Raw genomic sequence first — 18,720 nt, 5'->3', positions numbered from 1 at the left:
TGCAGAACGCCACCGCTGGCGTTTACCAGCAACGTGCTCCACAGTTCAGTTCCTGCAGAGGGGTTCACTGATGGGTGGCCCGGCTGACAAGGGGCAGGAGAGATGACACTGTTGACACTGATGAGGGACAAAGTGGAGAACAGAAAAAGGGGGTGGGAGTGCGGGTGAGGACGGTGGAGTGGGGGAAAAAAATGTTATCATTAGGGTGCACGAGTATTGTCACAGCTGCTTGTACCACAGAGGCGAACACTCAAAGGGGAGAAGCAATTGACGTGGCTGGGACAAAAATCAATATTTAACCACCAAGAATTACTGTGAATGGGCCGGTGCCCCCAAATGTATTACATAATATTAACTCCAGTGGCGTTGTACTTGCTAACACTTGTGTCCATTAACTATACAAACAAGACCAACTTAATGTCATGCGTTGTCAAACACTGAGAAAACACACGAAGAGCTTCTTCATCTGCCCAGCATCAACACTTTGCAGGATCATTTTATTAACATGACCAGAGTTTAACCGGGCAGGAGTCTGCAAAAAATACAAATACTTGGAAGTAAAGCCGGTCCTCCTGATCACCCATCACTCCCTCCTTGCTATTCTAGACTTTCACAAACAAAAGGAGCAAGCCTCACATGCTGCTGATTTATTGTGCGGTGGGGAGACTGTGTTCATCATCCTCTATTGACTGTTGGCATATGAAAAGACAAAAGACCCAACTTTTCCTCCTCCCTGTGGATGGTCTTTATTACCAAGCAGTTAAGTGAAGTATGAGCAAGGCCTCTGTAAGGTCTCAGTTGTGACTGGTTGAGGCACACGGCACATCAAAAACTGCTGCCTCATGCTCCCCAGACATAACGGGGCACTAAAGAGTACCATTAAAGAACAGCTGCTGCTTAACTCCATGAATAACAGTTTGCAATGTTCCTAATTGCTTAATTTGTTTACTGTCAACTTCACTCAGTATGTCAACAGAGCAAGCAACACATTAAGGTTCGCAAGAGTTCCTATCTCATCTTGGGCTTAATTCCTTCCTATCGGAACTGCTTTTGCTTCTTTCTTTCTTTTTTGTTGCTTAAATCCATGGGAGAATTATAAATTATCCTCCATTTATATTTCAAATGCCAACGCAAGCTGAAAACACATCATTGCTGATAAGCGTCGTTTGTGGAAACGGAGCGGTATAATTTGCAGGCGGGTGAATGCAAATGTGATGACATGGGCTGAGATGTGTGGCTATAAAAGTGGGAACGAGGGGGGAACGAGTGATGTGGAAGAGAAGGAGCTGTCATGATTGATGGAGTGAAACGGGCTGAGGTGCTTCTTTCTCTTTTTTTCCTCCCCCCGATTCCCATTCAACTCCAATCTGAGGCGGCGAAGGCCGTAGAGGCAGTGAAGCATTGCCTCGCTCACACAAACTACAAAAACGCATGAGTGGTCAAACAAAATGAACCTGGAAAGTAGTGCTGAATAAAGGCAAACTTGTGCAGAAAATGTATGAAATCACAGACAGCGGCTAATGGCTTCAAACTCAATCACAGCACTTTCTGCACACTTTTATGGATGTGTATATGAAATACACTGCCACAGAGGTTGCCGCAAGTGCACCGTGATGGAGCAGACCGTGTGGTGTGGGAGCTGCCAACTCAGGTCCAGGCCACTTTTCCAACAGAAGTATTTGCAAAGGGGTCGATAACATCACACTGTTAACATGGCCTCTGGTTTAAATTTAGCAGGGAAATGAGGGCGCTGTGTGGGCTCCTGCTTGAAAAGAAAAGAGGCGCTTAAACCGCCCACGCACAGCCAAGCTCTCCTAGCTCTCCTCCCAGTATTTCAGCTAACCCTGAGAGAGGGCGAAAAGGAGAGGAGCCAGAAACACAGAGACAAAGAGAAGGGGAAAGGTGATAGCCATTTTGACAGGATCTGCAATTCAATCAGTCGGCTTAGAATCGTGATTGAAGGTGAGGCTCAGGTATGATGTGAGAGCCCTGGAAAATTTGGATTTTTCTTTTCCTCTTGGCAAGCTTACTGTGAATCCAATTCAGGTAAAAAGGGTGGATGTGGAACCGATTTCACAACACATTAGGGAAATTCATGAGAGAAACACTATGGGATGTGCCAGGATAGAAGGATATTGCTTTTTTCCCGTTTTATTCATCATCAATTACAGGTGTGCGTATGAGGGATTTGCATGTCTCTAGGATGACTCATGAACTCCTCTCGACCAGCTGGAACACCTACTACAAGGTCGGTCTAACAAGTGATCGTGTTTGCGCATGTTATCTTTGCTAGATTTTTTTTTCTAGTTGTTGTGGTGCGTGAATGGAAAGATGTGTGACAAAGAAGGGATTGTTCTAAAACCAGTTGGGCGAACAAGGATAAGGGACCGTTGGCTGACTGTGTGGTCTTTAATGACGTCTGGGCAGGTCCTTGCAGGTTGGTTACTCAGTGCTGTCTCAGAAAACAATCTGTTGAGATGACTCAATCAAGGGTAACCAACCTGCACGCAAGCCTCTGGTAATTACTCAATCAGCTTTTTAAGCAGCGAGAGTGCAAAAGGAGGTCACGGCAGAAAAGGAAGCAAACCGAAGGGAAGGAGAAGAGGAAAATAATAGAAGGTGTGAGAAGAAATTTAGCCGTCTGCCAGGGAGGGGACAGTCTGTTTGAGAGGTGTCCTGGACACTAGACTGGAACATGAGAGCTATCCTGGGCGCCAAATTACAGTGCGTCTTTGTGTTTATTGTGTGAACATGGCACAAATGAGACATGGCAGGGAGAATTGTTTGCATAACAAGTAGGGTCATGTTTAGTTCAGTTTTTCCACAATGCAAAACAAAATCACGCCGAACATGTCGACGTGGAGAAAACACTTACAGGAAGACAAGCAGCCACCATGTTTTCTCCCTTTCCAGATCAAGCGATGCTGTCCTGTCTGTCAAGCACTCTTGTAGACAGTCTGATAACAATGAACTGTCAGTAGCAGCTGCCAAACACTACTGCTGTAAAATAAAGGCTGACTGTGCTCGGGAGTCAAGGCAGTTCTCTTCGTCCAGGTGAAGACATCGACGGGCTGTACTGCATCAGTCAATCACTTGCTGTGGAGACTTGTGTGAGTTTGACAGCCACATATAAATGATTTATGATGTTTTTCTGTTTTGTTTTGTTTTTTTTTAAATCACAGAATATGTCATTACACAACTGGAATCCACAAGCTCCTACTTATCATCTCTTGGGATGTAACACACTGATTCATCACATTGTGACTTTAACAGTGTTTCCACTTGTGTAATGATGAGACACAGGACAGCAAACGAGGGTTAATAACTCTTCTGAAAGGGCAAGGCAGTTTGCACTGCTTGGGAACTGAACCAGCAACTTGTTGGTCTGCCACAGCTGCCATTTATCAGCAAACAGAGCTCAGATAATATATATATATGTGGGTGGTTTTCTTGTGGCCAGAGAGCACTTTCTTGTTCAAATTAGATGCTTTTGTGGAAGACCACTGAGGGCGGGAGTGAATGCGTGCTCGTGCAAATGTTACTCCCGGCAAACAATCAGAAGGAGGTTCTTAAGCTGGTCTCTCCTCTCTCAAACACAGAGAGAAAAAAAAGCAGTACGAGTGCGGTTTTAAGATATTCATGAATCTCTGAATCCCTCTTAAGGATTACAATCTCTCATCCATCTCATGGCGTTGCACAGCTTTGGGCCATTCCAAGCAGCTTGCATTAATGCGTAAAGGACGGTGTCAGGAAAATAGCTCTAATTTATAAACATGGTAACAAGGCAGTGCATATGTATTACTGCTAAAACCGCAAAGAGAGGTGCATTGATTCCACTAAGCCACGTCCTGATGTAACACATAAAATATTTAATAGCTATTACTGCAGAATTAAAGTGGATCTTATTAGGACAGCTAATCTAAAGCTGTAGGAGCAGGGTACCAATTTAGAGTCAAATGTCACATGTGGAGATAGATAACAAAAAAGAAAAGAGGGGAGGATGGAAACTCCAGTTGACAAGATAGAAAATTCCATGTGTGTCACCCAGTATGGGGGAAATGAAGTGTGAACTCAGACAATGGAAGAGAATAGGGAGGCAGTGGGGAATGAAAATAATGGTAAATGAGCATAAAACAGATATAGACAGTGAGGAAGAAGAGCAGAAAGACCAGGCAAGAGTAAAACATCATGCAGTACCTGGGCCTCTGGCAAAAAAACATCCATGATGTTAGGCTGGCCTCGCGGTTCTCCGTTTTCGAGCCGGGAGAAGACGACCTGGTAGCCTCGGATTTGGCCGTGCTGCTTCCCCTGCAGGGGTGGCTTCCAGGTGACTCGGATAGCTGTGGAATTTATGGCCTCAACCTCCACTTTCCTCGGGGGTGCTCCCGGCACTGAAAATCAGACAAGGACAAAGGGCAGATTAAAAGAGTAAGACAGAAACACAGACAGATGGAGGGACAGTGGAAAGGATGAGAAGAGAGCAAAGAGAAAGAGACGAGGTCGTGACTTATCTTATTTTACTTCGTTTTGTAATGACAATCCAAAACAAATTCTGGGGTGCTGTGTATAATGAAGTGATACATGTACTGACCATGAATTAATAATTTCTAGTCACTTTAGACCTTCTAAGACTACTGCGTCCCAAAAACATCCCTTGTGGGACAGCATGTGGTCTAGCAATGTCTGTAATGCTCTTAATTCCAGAATGAAATAAGCTGTGTTGCAGCAAACTTCAAACACATTAATTATAGTCGACACTCTCTTAGGAGAAGCCGCCCTCTATCACACTGCAAACAAAACGAGTGAGAAAAAGGGGAAAGAGAGACAGAGTGAAAAAGCGGGAGATTTGGTCCACTTTCATTCCTCAGAACAGTAAAAGAAGACAAGAAGCCAGTGAAACCAGAGTGGTGGAGAACTGAGGCCTGGGAGTGATCAGTCTTAACCCACAAAAGGTGCAAAGGCCATAGACAACAAGCTGGGAAGAGGAGGAAACAAAGAAAAGGTGACCCCTGCTGTCACGACCACCACCTCATTATCTCAAAATTCATCAGCAGGACGAAGGAAATTGTGGTGTAACATCTGAAGAGGGTGAAAGACAATCGTCAAAGGCTGCCGCAAGCAACAGAGAGGAAAACAGTTTGAGAGCACTCTGCTTCAAGAGAAGTATCAACCTACCATCCTCTTTGGTTCTCATCCTCACTGGGGCACTCTCAGGACCTGGGCCCACATCAGTGTGTGCCCTCACCCACACTTGATACTCAGTCCACTTCTCCAGGCCCTCCAGCACATGGCTGGTAGCGTCTGCACCGATCCCAGTGACCTCGTGCTTGTCCGTGTCCTCTCCAGCCAGGGCCTGGTAGCTGACTGTGTAACGCACTATGGCACCATGGCGGCTAGCGGCAGGTGGTGCCACCCAACTCACCTTGAGGCTGGTGGAGCTCAGGCTGACCAGTTGTACGTCCTGAGGAGGGGCGGACGGGGCTGTAGGGGGAGGGGAGCAAAACCACACGAAGGAAGGGCACGGATCAAGCAAACAAAAAATAAAGTACAGCACAAGCAAAAAAAATAAGGGAAAATCTATGGAAGCTTTTTGTATAACAGTCAATATCAAAATTTGAAATGTCATATTCAGAATCACAAGATATTTTTTATATTTCAAATTTGTCATTATACTGTATGAATACAGCACAGCTCTATTCATACCGGGGACCTCGTGCGATGAAAATTTACCCTTCGCTGTCTGTTTCCTGTGGCCCATTTACACATGATAAATATTCTGTTTTTAACTTGAATGTACTAAAATCTGAGGTCAGCATGTGTGTTTCTGTTTCATCATCCTTTGAGATTTCCCTGAGCAGGAGCCCTCCATGAATGGGTCTTCACGCTGTGTAGAGATGTAAGCCTTAATGAAAACACTGGCAGGTAATTCGCAGTGGGATTTTTTTTACTTTACATATTCACATGAGATTAAGATCATGTGACACCTCCACAATTACTCCGAACTGCTAGAGGTCCACAGTTTACGGCAGTCCCGTGTAAATATGGGTCATGTAAATAAAATCAGGTTAGAGATGAAGACTGAAATTGCTTTTTTTTTCCCCCTTTGTGCAGATGTTAATTAAGAAATTCAAATCTTTGTGAACATAGGCACTGAATTTGATATATAGTATAGGTTGTTGCTTTGTCCCATCTCCCTTTTATTCTTATTTCTCCCCTTAACTCCCAGTTGGTCACAGCAGATGGCTGCAACTCTCTAACCTGGTTCTGTCGGAAGTTTTTTCCTCTCACACGGGAGTTTATCCTTCCCACTGTCGCCATGTGCTTTGTTCTGATTTTCTCTCTTACGTCTCTTACACCTTGAGGTACTTTATACTGATGTAGTGATTTGGCACTCTATACAGAAAACTGAACTCAAAATCGTCTATGTTCATGTTAAAGTACTAATGTACACACTTATGTATTTGCCCTGCAATTAAACAAGCTAGTTTAATGTAAGAATGTAAAAAGTATAACAGGATTTGCACACCACACATTTGTATAAATTGTAACCAAACTGCTGTTTTTCCAAAGTAGTAAAGGCTCATTTAGAGTCCCTTTGTGCATGGGAAATATATTTATCAATATATCATTACACGTCTGAATATGAAATTTAAATTTTTTAAATTGTGACTACAAAAAGCTTCCATACTGCACAGGATGCTGCCTCCAGACTGAGAGATTGGATGCAAAAACACATTAGCGGACCGTTGCTGAAGCTGTGTTTGGCACTGCATTTATGCAAGAGGCCATGAGAGTGCAGGGTGAGGTGAACAGAATATAAAGTACACCAAAATTCTACAGGGCAACATTTTTATAAAACTGTAATTTGTCCCTTACTGCCCTCTGTGTCCCCTCTTGCAGGAAACAGAGGGAGAAACAAACTGCCACAGATTTGTAAGTGGTAAACAAGTGCCTGATAGTGTTGACTGGTGTTTGCACATTCATGCAGAAGCTCTGGGCCTGATTGCGGCACTTGGCTGTAGCTGAGCTACACTACATATTTAGTTATAGATAAAGCTATAATTTTATAATCAATAACCGTTAGAAACATTACAGGCACTGTCCACGTCTGGTTCATACTCACTGCCAAGAAAAGCTGATTTTTTTTATTTCTATCAGATGGGATAAATTCCACTCCTCGCTAGAATCACAGCAGGAACGTACCAGTCCACCTCACCCTGTAATGCCTTATAATGTAATGGGAAAATGGAGTCTGATAACATTCCTCAAATAAATAGTTATTGCATAAAATTTAATTATGAACAACAGCTTCAGCTTAAATACAAAAAACTCTCAGGTCAGGAGGTAAAAATAGAAAACTAATGACATACAAAATGAAGAACAAAAAGGGAAACTGAAAAGAAATGATTGCATTCAGACACTTCATGCAACTAGCTAAATCTAGAATTTCTTTATTCTGCGAAAAACAACCTTCAAATCAAAAGAGAATAAAATGAACCATGAAAATTCAAAGCAAGATGTTTCCGTAAATGCATGCCTGTGAAATGTATTCTTTAATAAGCAGAGAAATGAACAGTGAGCTCAAATATTATTCCAATAAACTAATGCCCGAATATAAAACTCCACCTTTACAAAACAGCACTTGACAAAAGAGGAGTGAGTCTCACCAGGTGGCCCCTGATCCACCAGAGAGTAGACAGAAAACCACGAAAACTTGACAACACCACATGTATTAAAAAATTAAAAAGCTACACACTGAATCAAAACAGTGCTGACGATTCTCAGAAGAGATTGCAGTGGTAAAATTGGACGGGGCAAGGACACCACCACAAGAAAATGCCTCAGAGTGAAAAAAAAAAACAGGGAACCAAAGAATGGACTTAAGAAGGAGATGCAATTATTGAAGTGACAGAGCCCAAAACCCCGTCTCTATGACATTATTACGACCCCGTTTCTGTCAAATGTGAGAAAAATAGAGACACATGAAATGTTGAAACTGGTTCCTTGTTACTTTGGCTCTGTATGCCACCACAACAGAAATGGATGACGTCACATCCATTTTTATACAGCGAGCTCTTCCTCCATGAGCTGATTTTTAGTATTATTAATGCATCTTAGTGTTTGATGTGTTGAACCCACTGCAGTGTTCCTACCACCTTTTTTACTAGTAGAGCAATGCACAGCAAAAATATTTAAAAACAAAAACATGAATAGAGCTCAATACTGTTCATTTCTCTGAGTCTTCAAAAAAATGATACTAAATATTTAAATGGAGCACTAGAAAATGTCACACTTTCCCACCGCCTGCTTGCCTCAGAACCTTCCCAAAGCTGTTGCTTATTTCATGCACACGATCCTACCAGCGCCTGAAATCCAAATTATTTCCGCCAAATTCTGTGTCTACTGACAGCAGAAGGCACAAGGACCATCAGCACTCATGGTCTCTGCTTACAGTCATGTGCAGCTGACAGAGGTTAGGTTTTCATTTATTTTCTCTGTTCTATGGGAGAAATTTAACTGCATATAGTACATATACTGCAACGTCACAGGGGTCCTGTGACAGGAGTATTACTGTTCATCTGATTTTTAATTTTTTTTTACATTTTTCTTGAAATTTTTGATGATCTGTGTCTGTTTGTATGTATAACGTACAGAAAATCTAAATCTGATTCTTACTTCATTGTCCCACTTTCCCCTCCTGCTGCAGCACTGCTTGACAGGCAGGTTTATGTGGCAGATACGAGTAAACGTTAGTGTTTGACACCTGATAATTGTTCATTTACACCAGTGTTCACATTCACTATTTATGTTAATTTTTTGATCAGCCTTAATCTTGAACCTTTGATCATTTTCCATCGTTAAACGTATCAGCCTTATATCCACTCTGTAAGCTGGCGTCGGTACTGCGCTAAAGAGCTTTTGTGAAGGAACAAACTCGTGATGTAACACCTTTGTAAAACTCTGTGCCTTTTGTTCCAAATCCAGCAGAGTGATAAATCTCCTCTCTAGTCGTCTGTAGCGCATCAGTCAGTTTTAGGAGTCACTTTCTCAGGAGTTAAACTTTTATTCACATAATCGCTACAATTAAAAGTTAAAAGTGACATTTTTTCTGTTCTCAGTTTTATGTGTGAGGCACACACGCACCGTGGGACAAGCACCGTGCCACATCAGCACAAAAATGAAATAAATAAATAAGAAAGAATCAGTCAGCTGGCAGAGAGTGACATTTTGAGTGCTGGCACTGTAAAAGCACATAATGATATGAGACAAAACAACAGCACAGCTCGCAGATGTGGGAACCAGACACATTAAACGTACCTTTGACACAGGGCCTGCCCTCAGATAGATGGACATGAGGGTTAGTGTTGGTGACAGAGGGGAGGTGGTGGAAGCATGAAGCTGACCGGGATAGCTGCACTGTCAGCATTTTATGTGGCGCTGAAATTGACTTGACATTCAAGTTGCCCACGCTCTTTGATTTAAGCGCTATAAAACTCTACTTTTGTCTCACTCGCTCAGTCACTCGCTCACACTGAACAGAACAACCTAAACCTGCAGCAGCCGGCTGAGGGTGGCTCTGAAATCACTGGTTAGTGAATAAAAAGTGGGAAGAAAGAGGACAGGGACAGCTTCAAGACAGACGAATGTGTACTTACTGGACTGGGCAGTGCGGGCCTCGATGGGCTGGGTGTAGACACCCAAACCCATTTCAGAACGGGCGGCCAGGGAGAAATAGTACAAAGTGTCTGGCTTTAAGTTCTCTACAGCATAGGAGCCTGCAGGGTTGAAGGTCACGTGAATCTGGAGGGTGTAACAGCGGAAGGAAAAATGTCAGAAGAACTCATCAGAAGCAAAGACATTCACACAAACCTACTCACGGATTGAGCTGTTTTGCTTTAACAAACTGGAGTTACTCTGCCACTGAAGAGCACAAGTTGCTGTCTCTTATTGATACATGCGTTCATATTTGAGAATACGGTCAAATTTGAGAGCCATGTGATTCAAAAACAATTTGCCCTCAACTGGTCCAGTTGAATGAAAGGACAAAAAAGAAACTCTACATCATCAACGGCAACATTCATATATCTGCAGACTCCCTACAGATATAAGAAAAGACTGACAGATAGATGCACGCATAGATTTTTATTCTAACCTTATTGTCTGAGCCAGCTTCCCAGTACTGCAGCTCATACTTGGTGATGGGGTCCTGTACGGGCCACAGCCACGTCAATACAATGCGCGTGTCCAGCTCGGCTTCAGCCTCAAAGCTGGATGGCTGGGCAGGGACTGGTAAAGAGTAGGTGAGAGGGCGAATGTTAAAGAACAAAAAGAATCAAAGAGAGGATGTTACTAAAGCTCCTGCAAAGATCACCTCCATAACTTTTACTGCGTGGCAGATGAACCTGTGCACAAATCACCTAAAGAGCAGTTTCCCAGACACTCAGTATGCATAATGAACACAAAAGCAAGAAAAACTACAGAGCTTCAACTCATTGTATATGCTTAATCACACCTTTAACCTTGTATGTGCATGAATAGAGATGTTAAAAACACTGAAATCCAGACACAGTGGTTGGTTGCTCACCTCCCTGCTGGGTCTTGACTTGCAGGATGTCAGATGGTGGCCCATCACCAACAGAGGTGAAACCCAGCACTCTGAGGCTATAGGTGATATCGGGAGTCAGTCCTGAGATGGTAGTTAGGCTGCTATCGTCTGTGTTGTGTTTATGCCAGGCGCTGAGTGGCGCTGTCATGTCAGAGCTGTAGTAGACTCTGTAGCCCCTGATTTGCCCATTGGGTTCCTCGGGTGGCTCCCATTGAACTAACATTGTGCTGGCGCTCAACATCCGCGCTTGGACGTGTAGAGGCGGTGAGGAGGGGGCCTGTTCACCTGTGCGTGTCTCCACAAGGTCGCTGGGAGGCCCGTGGCCAATGTTATTAACAGCCATGACACGAAACTCATATTCAGAGTACGGACTAAGCCCGCCGATGCTGTAACGGTTGGTAGCCACACCTTCAACTTCCTGGAAGCCATTGTCGGAGGATTTGGCTCTGTACTGGATCATGTAGTAGGACACAGGTTCTGGGTTTCCAGACTCCCATAAGAGAGTCACACTGGTAGCTGTGGTTTCAGTCACCCTGAGCGAGGTGGGGGGTTTTGGTAAGGCTGAGGAGGGAGAAGCAAAATATTAGCTTTAAAGAACTGAAATGAATTACTTAAAAAAAAAAAAAACAATTCTTGTTACCTTGTGGGGAAAATACATGGTGCAGTGCTACATTAGGTAACTCCTAGAAAATAGCTGTGTTTCGTGGCCTAATTTTTATAACAGTCACCACCAATATTCCCCAAAATAAAGGAAATAGACTGAAGTCATTTAGTCCAGCCTGTCCATCTCTCAAAACACAAGCAAACTGTTCTGTGGTGACAAATGCAAACAAAACAAATGGTCTGCATCATAGCTTCCTTAAAGGAGTTGGCCTGGATTGCCGCGGTCCCTCTAATGACTGTGGCATTTTGTGTATTGACCAGTAGACTGGAAAGTAAATCAATGCAGACAAAAACTGATAAGAAAGGCTGCAACAAGTAAACAACACAGTCACAATGTTGTAAACACAAAGACGGTTGGGGGCGCATTCATGTCGACAGATAGATACCGAAAAAGGACAGGAAAAAAGTCTGCTTCGAACTAAAGGAAAGAAGCAAAAGTGAAAATGGCCGACCTTCGGGTTGAACTGTAGACGGATGAAGTGCTTTGACGGGGGTGAGTGATGGAATGAAAAGACACAAAGTGAAGAGGAAGACAACAGAGTGAAACAGAAAGGTGTTTCAGCTGACACAGCAGAGGTTAGAAACATGAAACAGAGATCCAACGTAATGCACCAGGGAGAGAAACTCGCTTTTAAAACGTACTTAATATTTTTTTTACTGTTTGTACACACTCAAACAGTAACAAAGTGTGGAGTCTTTGAATACTTATTTGATCATTTTAGACTCAAGCTTAGCATCCCGGTTATTATAACAGTGTGATACTGTCAATTTCATCTCATTACCCCACCCCACTTCTACACAGGGGATGCTAGATATGCTCCAGTGCCTTTGTAAAAGTCTTCATTAAGTGACCTGAATTGATTAGCATTCCTCCTAGACACACAAATATACACAAATAGAGCAACATAAGGACACTTTGGTGAAAGAAAAGTTGTGCATTGTGCAAAGTTGTGCTGCATTTTTACAAAAAATGACCTGAGAATGCAGAGAGAAACATAGATTATTGTATTGGCTTCAGTGCTGCAAAAAACAAGCCTAAAAGCCATCAACTTTTATTTCTCAGTATCAACAAAGGGTCCTCGACAAATAAACCTTGGATTGAGCACATTCAGAGGCATGTAGATGTGGCTTATTAAGTGCCATGCAACCTCAGAAATAAACGGGCACTAACTGGTCTGAAAACAGCGCTCACCTTTGACAGTAACCTGAGCAGTGGCTTCAATCATGCCCAGAGAAGAAATGGCCACGCATGTGTAGTTAGTCGATTTGCGAATGTTAGTGACCTCCAGCACATTGCGTCCCAGTGGCATGTCTTCTTCCTTGGTTAACTCCTCGTCAGGCGTGGTCCACTTGACGTAGGGCATCGGTGAGCCCACTGCCACGCACGTCAGGTTGACGCTGCCGCCCGGCATCACTTCCTGATTGGTGGGTGGAATTGAGAATCTGGGTGGGACTCTTCGCACTATGGCAATGGAGAGAAGAAGAAAGCGACAGGAGTCAATAGGTAGGAGATGTAAGGTGAGTATTATTCTTTTTGTTAGTGAGAATGATCGTGCTCTATACAACACCACAAGGCTAAAAGCTAACTGAGAAAAGCTAACAGAATGCAGGGTGATCGCTTTTGTCCAAATGTGCAGGCGAGCACAATGGGAATAATAGGACTGTCACAAAATGCCTCTGGAAATTCAGAAGAAATCTTTGAGGGGGTGTTTTATCCTCTTGCCTACAAAAGGGAATATAATCAAAATAGCCCAGTTTTTGCTGGAGACTGTGTCTGGCCCTCTTTTGTTAGAGTGTCAAGCAGTGGCGAGAGTTGCATCATTGAGAAACCCTGTGGAGATGCTATTGTTTGATTTCTCCTCTCGCTGCCTCTCCGGCTCCTTATGCTCAGCCCGTCTTTCTCTCGCTCTCTCTCGCTCCCTCTCTTTGTGCGGTTCTGATATGCAGATAGGCTGACATTAAAAAGGGGTTCCCATGGAGACAAGAAGGGCCCGTTGACGTCGCTAGGGACAAGGCAAACACCAGTGCAGAGGCGCCATGCAATACTGAAAAGCTAGCCTAGAATAAACAGGCAACCAGGATTTACATATGACTTGTTTTCTATTTAAATGAAGATGCGCGAGAATGCATCCCATTTTAAACATTTTAGATCTTTTTTTGGTAACTTTTGGCAACTACAACAAAGTTTTTCACTTCACATGAATGCCTGACAGCGCTACGTGAGCATCCATCAGTGTCAGACCTGTTACATTTATGACATGCAAGAATATCAATATAGTGCGTGCTAAGAGTAAGGAGGGAGAGCTCTGACTTCTTTAACCTTCAATACAGCTTGGCCAAATATTTAGCTCACCGCAACGGATGCATTATTACTGTCCCATTACAGCTGGATGTATGTTTTTAAAGACAACAGCATGAAACTATCCCTGCAGAATTCATACTGCATGTTTCCCCCTAATACACTAAAATATCGCTGTCTCTCTCTGGAAAAAAAAAAGCCCTTGACTGTAATTGCTCTTTTGCACTGGTCTACATGAAAATGGATTTTCAAATATGAGTCTCCCTCCACCTCCTCCACCCCCACCCCTTCCTCCCCGATCTAATTTGAACCGGAACGTCGTTACAGCCATGCTTGTTATTCCCCTCATTATGTGGCGAAATGGAAAAACACAAAAGCACCTTTTGAGATTCCAGTCAGGAAAAAGGCTTGTTCTCTGGACTGCACTATAATAAGGGGGACCTGGTTCATATTCATCTGAATTTTCCCATAATAATTGAGGTGCTGTATTTATACCTTCTGCTGTTTTAATCAACAGAATCGTCTGGGGCTAAACTACTTTGCTCAATACCACAAAAATATTAATATTCCTGGTCTGAGGCACAAATAGAAAAGAAATCACGGATGTGTTTTCCTGATAACACCGGGAAGACTAAAGAGGTCGTTTAAGCTTCAGCACAATTTACAATCAAATATTAGATGACAGTTTAATATTCGTAAAGTTAGCGAAGGATATCGGACAACTTTACAGAGTTAATACATTTTTGGAGGAGGAAGAAATTAGCTTAAAAACTTCCACAAATGAGTACATCTGATATCAGGGGATATTGGGAATATGACTGATGACATGCAGAGACTGGACAGGCAGAGTGTTGCCAGGGTGGGAACTGGATGGGTACGACATTCTCAAGCAAAGCAAGCACGGGAGCTGAGGAAAGATATGGAATAGGATAGCGAGTCTGAGTATGCTGGAGGGAAGAGGATAAAGGAGGAACTTTGCACCATTTTCTCACGTTAATGACCGAAGATCTGATTTCCAGCATCGTTAATTTGCAACACCTTTGAGAAAGAAGTGTCAGCATCCCGTTCATGCTGGTGGCCACCTGTGTCTTCCCACACAACTGCAACGCCCTCGAAGTGCAGCAATTTTTTTTCTTCATATGCTTATGAAAAAGAGAAACCTGAGAGGAGCATGCCTAATGTAAAACCATTAAGCTCAAAGTATCTGTTATTCTTTCATCACTCCATAGACTAAACAGTGCTAAGAGCAGTCTGTCAATGGGGTCTGCGTATATTGAACACTTAATGTTGTGAATAATTCATGGTGTGCGGTTAAGTTTGGAGAGGTGCTGTGGAACAAAATGACTAGAGGGCAGGTAATTGTTATCGATTCCCCCGAAGCCTCTCTCCTGTTGAGAGCGGTTTTGGAGAGATGGGCTCCGGGACTCTATCAAAACCACAAAATAAGCGCAGTCTCCACTCCTGCCTGCCTGCTTGCTGGATACCTATAAATTTAACTGCCTTGACAAAGTGCCCAAGGATAGCAGAACCTGTTCATTCAATCAATATCTGGCACACAATGGCACAGATTCAGCAGGCTCTCTGGGCTTCCTGGCAGCAGCACTGGGCTACCATGATGGCTGATCATCCCCCCTGTCAGCACACTGCCAGCTCATTCTTATATATCCTACAGGTCAGCTCTTTGCACATCAGCGTTTTGCAAATATTGCACGAGGAGAGACCATTTCCAAAATATTACCTGGGTTGTGGACAAAGCGAATATAATCATTCATTGATTTTTACGATTTTTTTCAGCCTGTAAACATGGGACCGAAAGTCATAGTTATAGATATATATAGCACGTTAAGCATATAGGGCTTTCGGCAAGAGTAAACATACTGTATTTCTTGCAGTTACACATCATTACCTTTTTCCAAACGTGTTCTGGGGAAATGTCTCATTACGCTAACATGTCTGTCAAATCTGTCAGTCTCTGGGTGGAGGATGCCCATGGTAGTAAAACAGACATAATCCCCTGAGAATGGCTTTGTCAGTTCTGATACCCATGTCCCTCAGTGGGAGAGCAGAGGGGTTTCTGCCTAAATACCTGACAAATCCGGTTGCCACCTGAATACCGGAGTAATCCATCACACACCACTGATGGGCCTACAGAGGCGGATGGAAAGGCTGAGGGTTAAAGCAGCTATAGCTTTTAGTGGAAGCATTGGACAGGGACAATATGGGTGTGGAGGGGAGAGTGAATAGCAACGTAACACAACACAACAGACATTTAATAATGAGTTAAGCTAGCTGCTCAGGACTCCTTTGTACGTTTTGGCAAGACTAATCGAAACAAGGTTTTGGGGAGCGGCAAGGGAAGGCATGCAAGAACTATACACAGATACATGCAAACAACTCGACAACACACATTTGGAGTTCAGGGGATTAGGGGGAGCTATTTTTAAATGAGTTTTTTTTTTTGAGTGTATTCACGGAGGGGTTGGGGTTGCCCTCACCTAAAGCCTGCTTCAAACTAAAGGGAAGGGACAAAAGTGAAAATGACCAACCTTCACGCTGATCTGTATGCGGATGAAGTGATTTGATGAAGGTGAGCGATGGAATGAAAAGACACAAAGTGAAGAGGAAGACAACAGAGTGAAACAGACCAGTGTTTCAGTTGACACAGCGGAGGTTAGGCACATGAAACAGAGATCCAACATAAAGCACCAGGGAGAGAAACTCGCTTTTAAAACTCACTAAATGTTTTTTCTACTGTGTAGAGACCTATTTGACTATTTTAGACTCTAGTTTAGCATCCCAGTCATCATAACAGTGTGATATTGTTAAATTTATCTCATTATCCACCCCTCCTTTACATAAGGGATGCTAGATATGCTCCAGTGCCTTCGTAAAAGTCTTCATAAAGTGACCTGAATTAATTAGTTTGCAAGTTTCCCTCCTTGACACACAAAAATACACATACATAGAGCATCATGAAGATACTTTGGTGAAAGAAAAGACCTGCTGCAGCACTTTATCCTCTGTGACATATTGATATGTCACATTTATATATGAAGGAGTGCCAGCAGACAGAAGCTGACATCCCTCCTCCGTTGTGGGATAAGCGCTTGACAAATGAGCGGTCATGCACAATCACAGCACGCTCTCGATTCTGCCCACGTTGATGGAGTCCTCCTTGGGAGGAGGGTCACACAAAAAAAATAAAAATAGGGAGCACACGCACTCGCACACCTCCAACCACGCACGCAGTCCTAATGGATGAGAAGTGAAAGGACATAAATAGATATGCAGACATGAAGGGGAAAAACAATCCAGGAGCAGACCTCATCCACAAAACCACCTTCTCCTTCAGTCTCACAGTCCCCACCCACACACAAATATGAGGGCATCACTCTCTGTTGGCTGTGAAATGTCAAGACAAGGGTGGTGACGGCAGCATGTTGTGTACCTGCAGACAGGAATCGGATTGGGCGGCGACGATGAGTGGAAAAAGCACAAACACATTTGTAGACAAACCCACAACAAGCACATTTAATGCGAGTCTGACAGCAGAGAGTGTGCGCTTGTGGGAGGGTGTTGGAAGGGTGTTGATAGAGAATAATAGCATTCTTCCTCTTACAGCAGTCCTTTTATATTTCACGTCCGAGCAGCACTAACTTTATTGGCATTTCAAGATTACAAATGATCTCGCGACGCACGGCAGATAAAATTTTGAGAAGGAGCTAAATTTGATCAAGTGACAGATTCCTATTTTCTAATTAACTCACTGAAAAGTCAGAGTGAACACATATCTCAGCACTTAATTTCCATTTATTTACTCATACTAGTGAAGGCTGAGAATAACAATTTTATAGCTTTGTAAAGCGTTTGGCTGACAGCAAACCTCAAAACAGCCAAAATCTCCCCTCATCTCTGAGAATTATATAAACTAGAACAACAGGAAAGGAGGAGAGGCAGGTCAAAGTGCACTCGTCTGAAGTCCCATATGTTTTAAACTCAATCTAGCAGCCCAGTGATAGCATAGCCCCAGGTCTCATCTCCTCGCTCTTGCAGCGGTAACAAAGATGGTGAAAACATGGCTTGAGCCTTTGTTCTCTATCCCAGACGAGCACACTTTTAAAAGGTTACGGTTGGTTTGATTTCTATCTCTCCACTGGTGTGGTGAGGCTGGCGGAAAAAGTTGGTGTTAAGGCCAAAGGGTTGACAGCTACCTGGGTGGTGTTACAGAGGGGGTCTTGCTGGCGCCACAGCACACAACTACTGTAATTACCTCTGAGGGGGGGGGGAAAAGGCAGCGTCTGCACCTGTGACAGACAAGTCCTGATTAATAGACAAGACTTACATCCCTTCCTCGCCTTTGCTGTTTGGCTGACTACCTCTCCCTGTCAAGCTTTAAGATCTAAACCTTGTGTTCAGTGTTCAGTCTGTAAATTGGATTCCTCTCTTATCCTTGAGGAGAATTTTACCGATTCCTCTGATCCAGCAGGATGTTTCTGCTGCTGCAAAAACCGTTATCTTGGAAAAATCGGTGCTAAATATTAGTAGAGTATATCTGAGTGACAATGAAATTTGTTTAAAAAGGTCATTTCCACTCCCCAAACTGGTTTGATTTTTTTTTTTTGGTGTGGATTAGATGGAAAACAGTGGACACTTATTCACTTATTTTATCCCAGTGGATAAAAGGGAGACAGTGGAATCACTCATCCGTAAATGAGCCTCTATGATACACTACTGTGTGCTTTTAACAAAATTATGAAATGAGAGCCAAGCGTGTCTTTTTCTTACCATAACACTTTCACTCACTCCCTCCCTCCCTCCTCCACCAGCTTTTCTGTTCCATGTACATCAGACATGGTGGTGATATCTGCAGGGGCTGACCCGCACTACTCTCTCCCCTATACCAGCTTTTTCCAGTATGGGTGCAACACTGCCCTCGCCTTGCATTAGTCTGCTCACAGAGACACCGCAACAAAAACAAACCCTGAAACTCCAGACTCATCCATGCCTTTAAGAGCTCTGGGTTATGCGGGGGGAATAATGGAGCCTTTCGATACAGTCAAAATAAAAAAGAAAGGAGGCCTGGCATCAGTGCCAACAGAGGAAATGGCTTCAATGCAGCTGTTTTCACAGAGGCTGCACCTGGTGGAGTTTG

At 43.4% G+C, this 18,720-nt stretch overlaps 1 protein-coding gene across 5 annotated transcripts in view; it reads right to left on the bottom strand.

The window, feature by feature from the left end:
- Positions 1–18,720, bottom strand: part of LOC146613161 (receptor-type tyrosine-protein phosphatase F) — a 172,017-nt gene that overhangs the window by 44,727 nt on the left and 108,570 nt on the right. For all 5 annotated transcript variants that reach the window (XM_085377198.1, XM_085377197.1, XM_085377199.1 and 2 more), the window contains exons 7-12: positions 12,462–12,731; positions 10,586–11,167; positions 10,154–10,287; positions 9,657–9,801; positions 5,176–5,481; positions 4,198–4,391 (exon numbers count right to left, since the gene is read on the bottom strand). In XM_085377198.1, coding sequence (XP_085233324.1) covers positions 4,198–4,391; positions 5,176–5,481; positions 9,657–9,801; positions 10,154–10,287; positions 10,586–11,167; positions 12,462–12,731 — 1,631 coding nt within the window. The remainder of the gene's footprint in view (positions 1–4,197; positions 4,392–5,175; positions 5,482–9,656; positions 9,802–10,153; positions 10,288–10,585; positions 11,168–12,461; positions 12,732–18,720) is intronic.

Source organism: Diplotaxodon limnothrissa, linkage group LG18 (assembly GCF_057381915.1).
Source record: "Diplotaxodon limnothrissa isolate DT_005_m linkage group LG18, D_limnothrissa_male_GT1.1, whole genome shotgun sequence".
NCBI classification, from domain to species: Eukaryota; Metazoa; Chordata; class Actinopteri; order Cichliformes; family Cichlidae; genus Diplotaxodon; species Diplotaxodon limnothrissa.
Note: the sequence above shows the minus strand (reverse complement) of the source record. Positions and strands in the feature narration are given on the sequence as shown.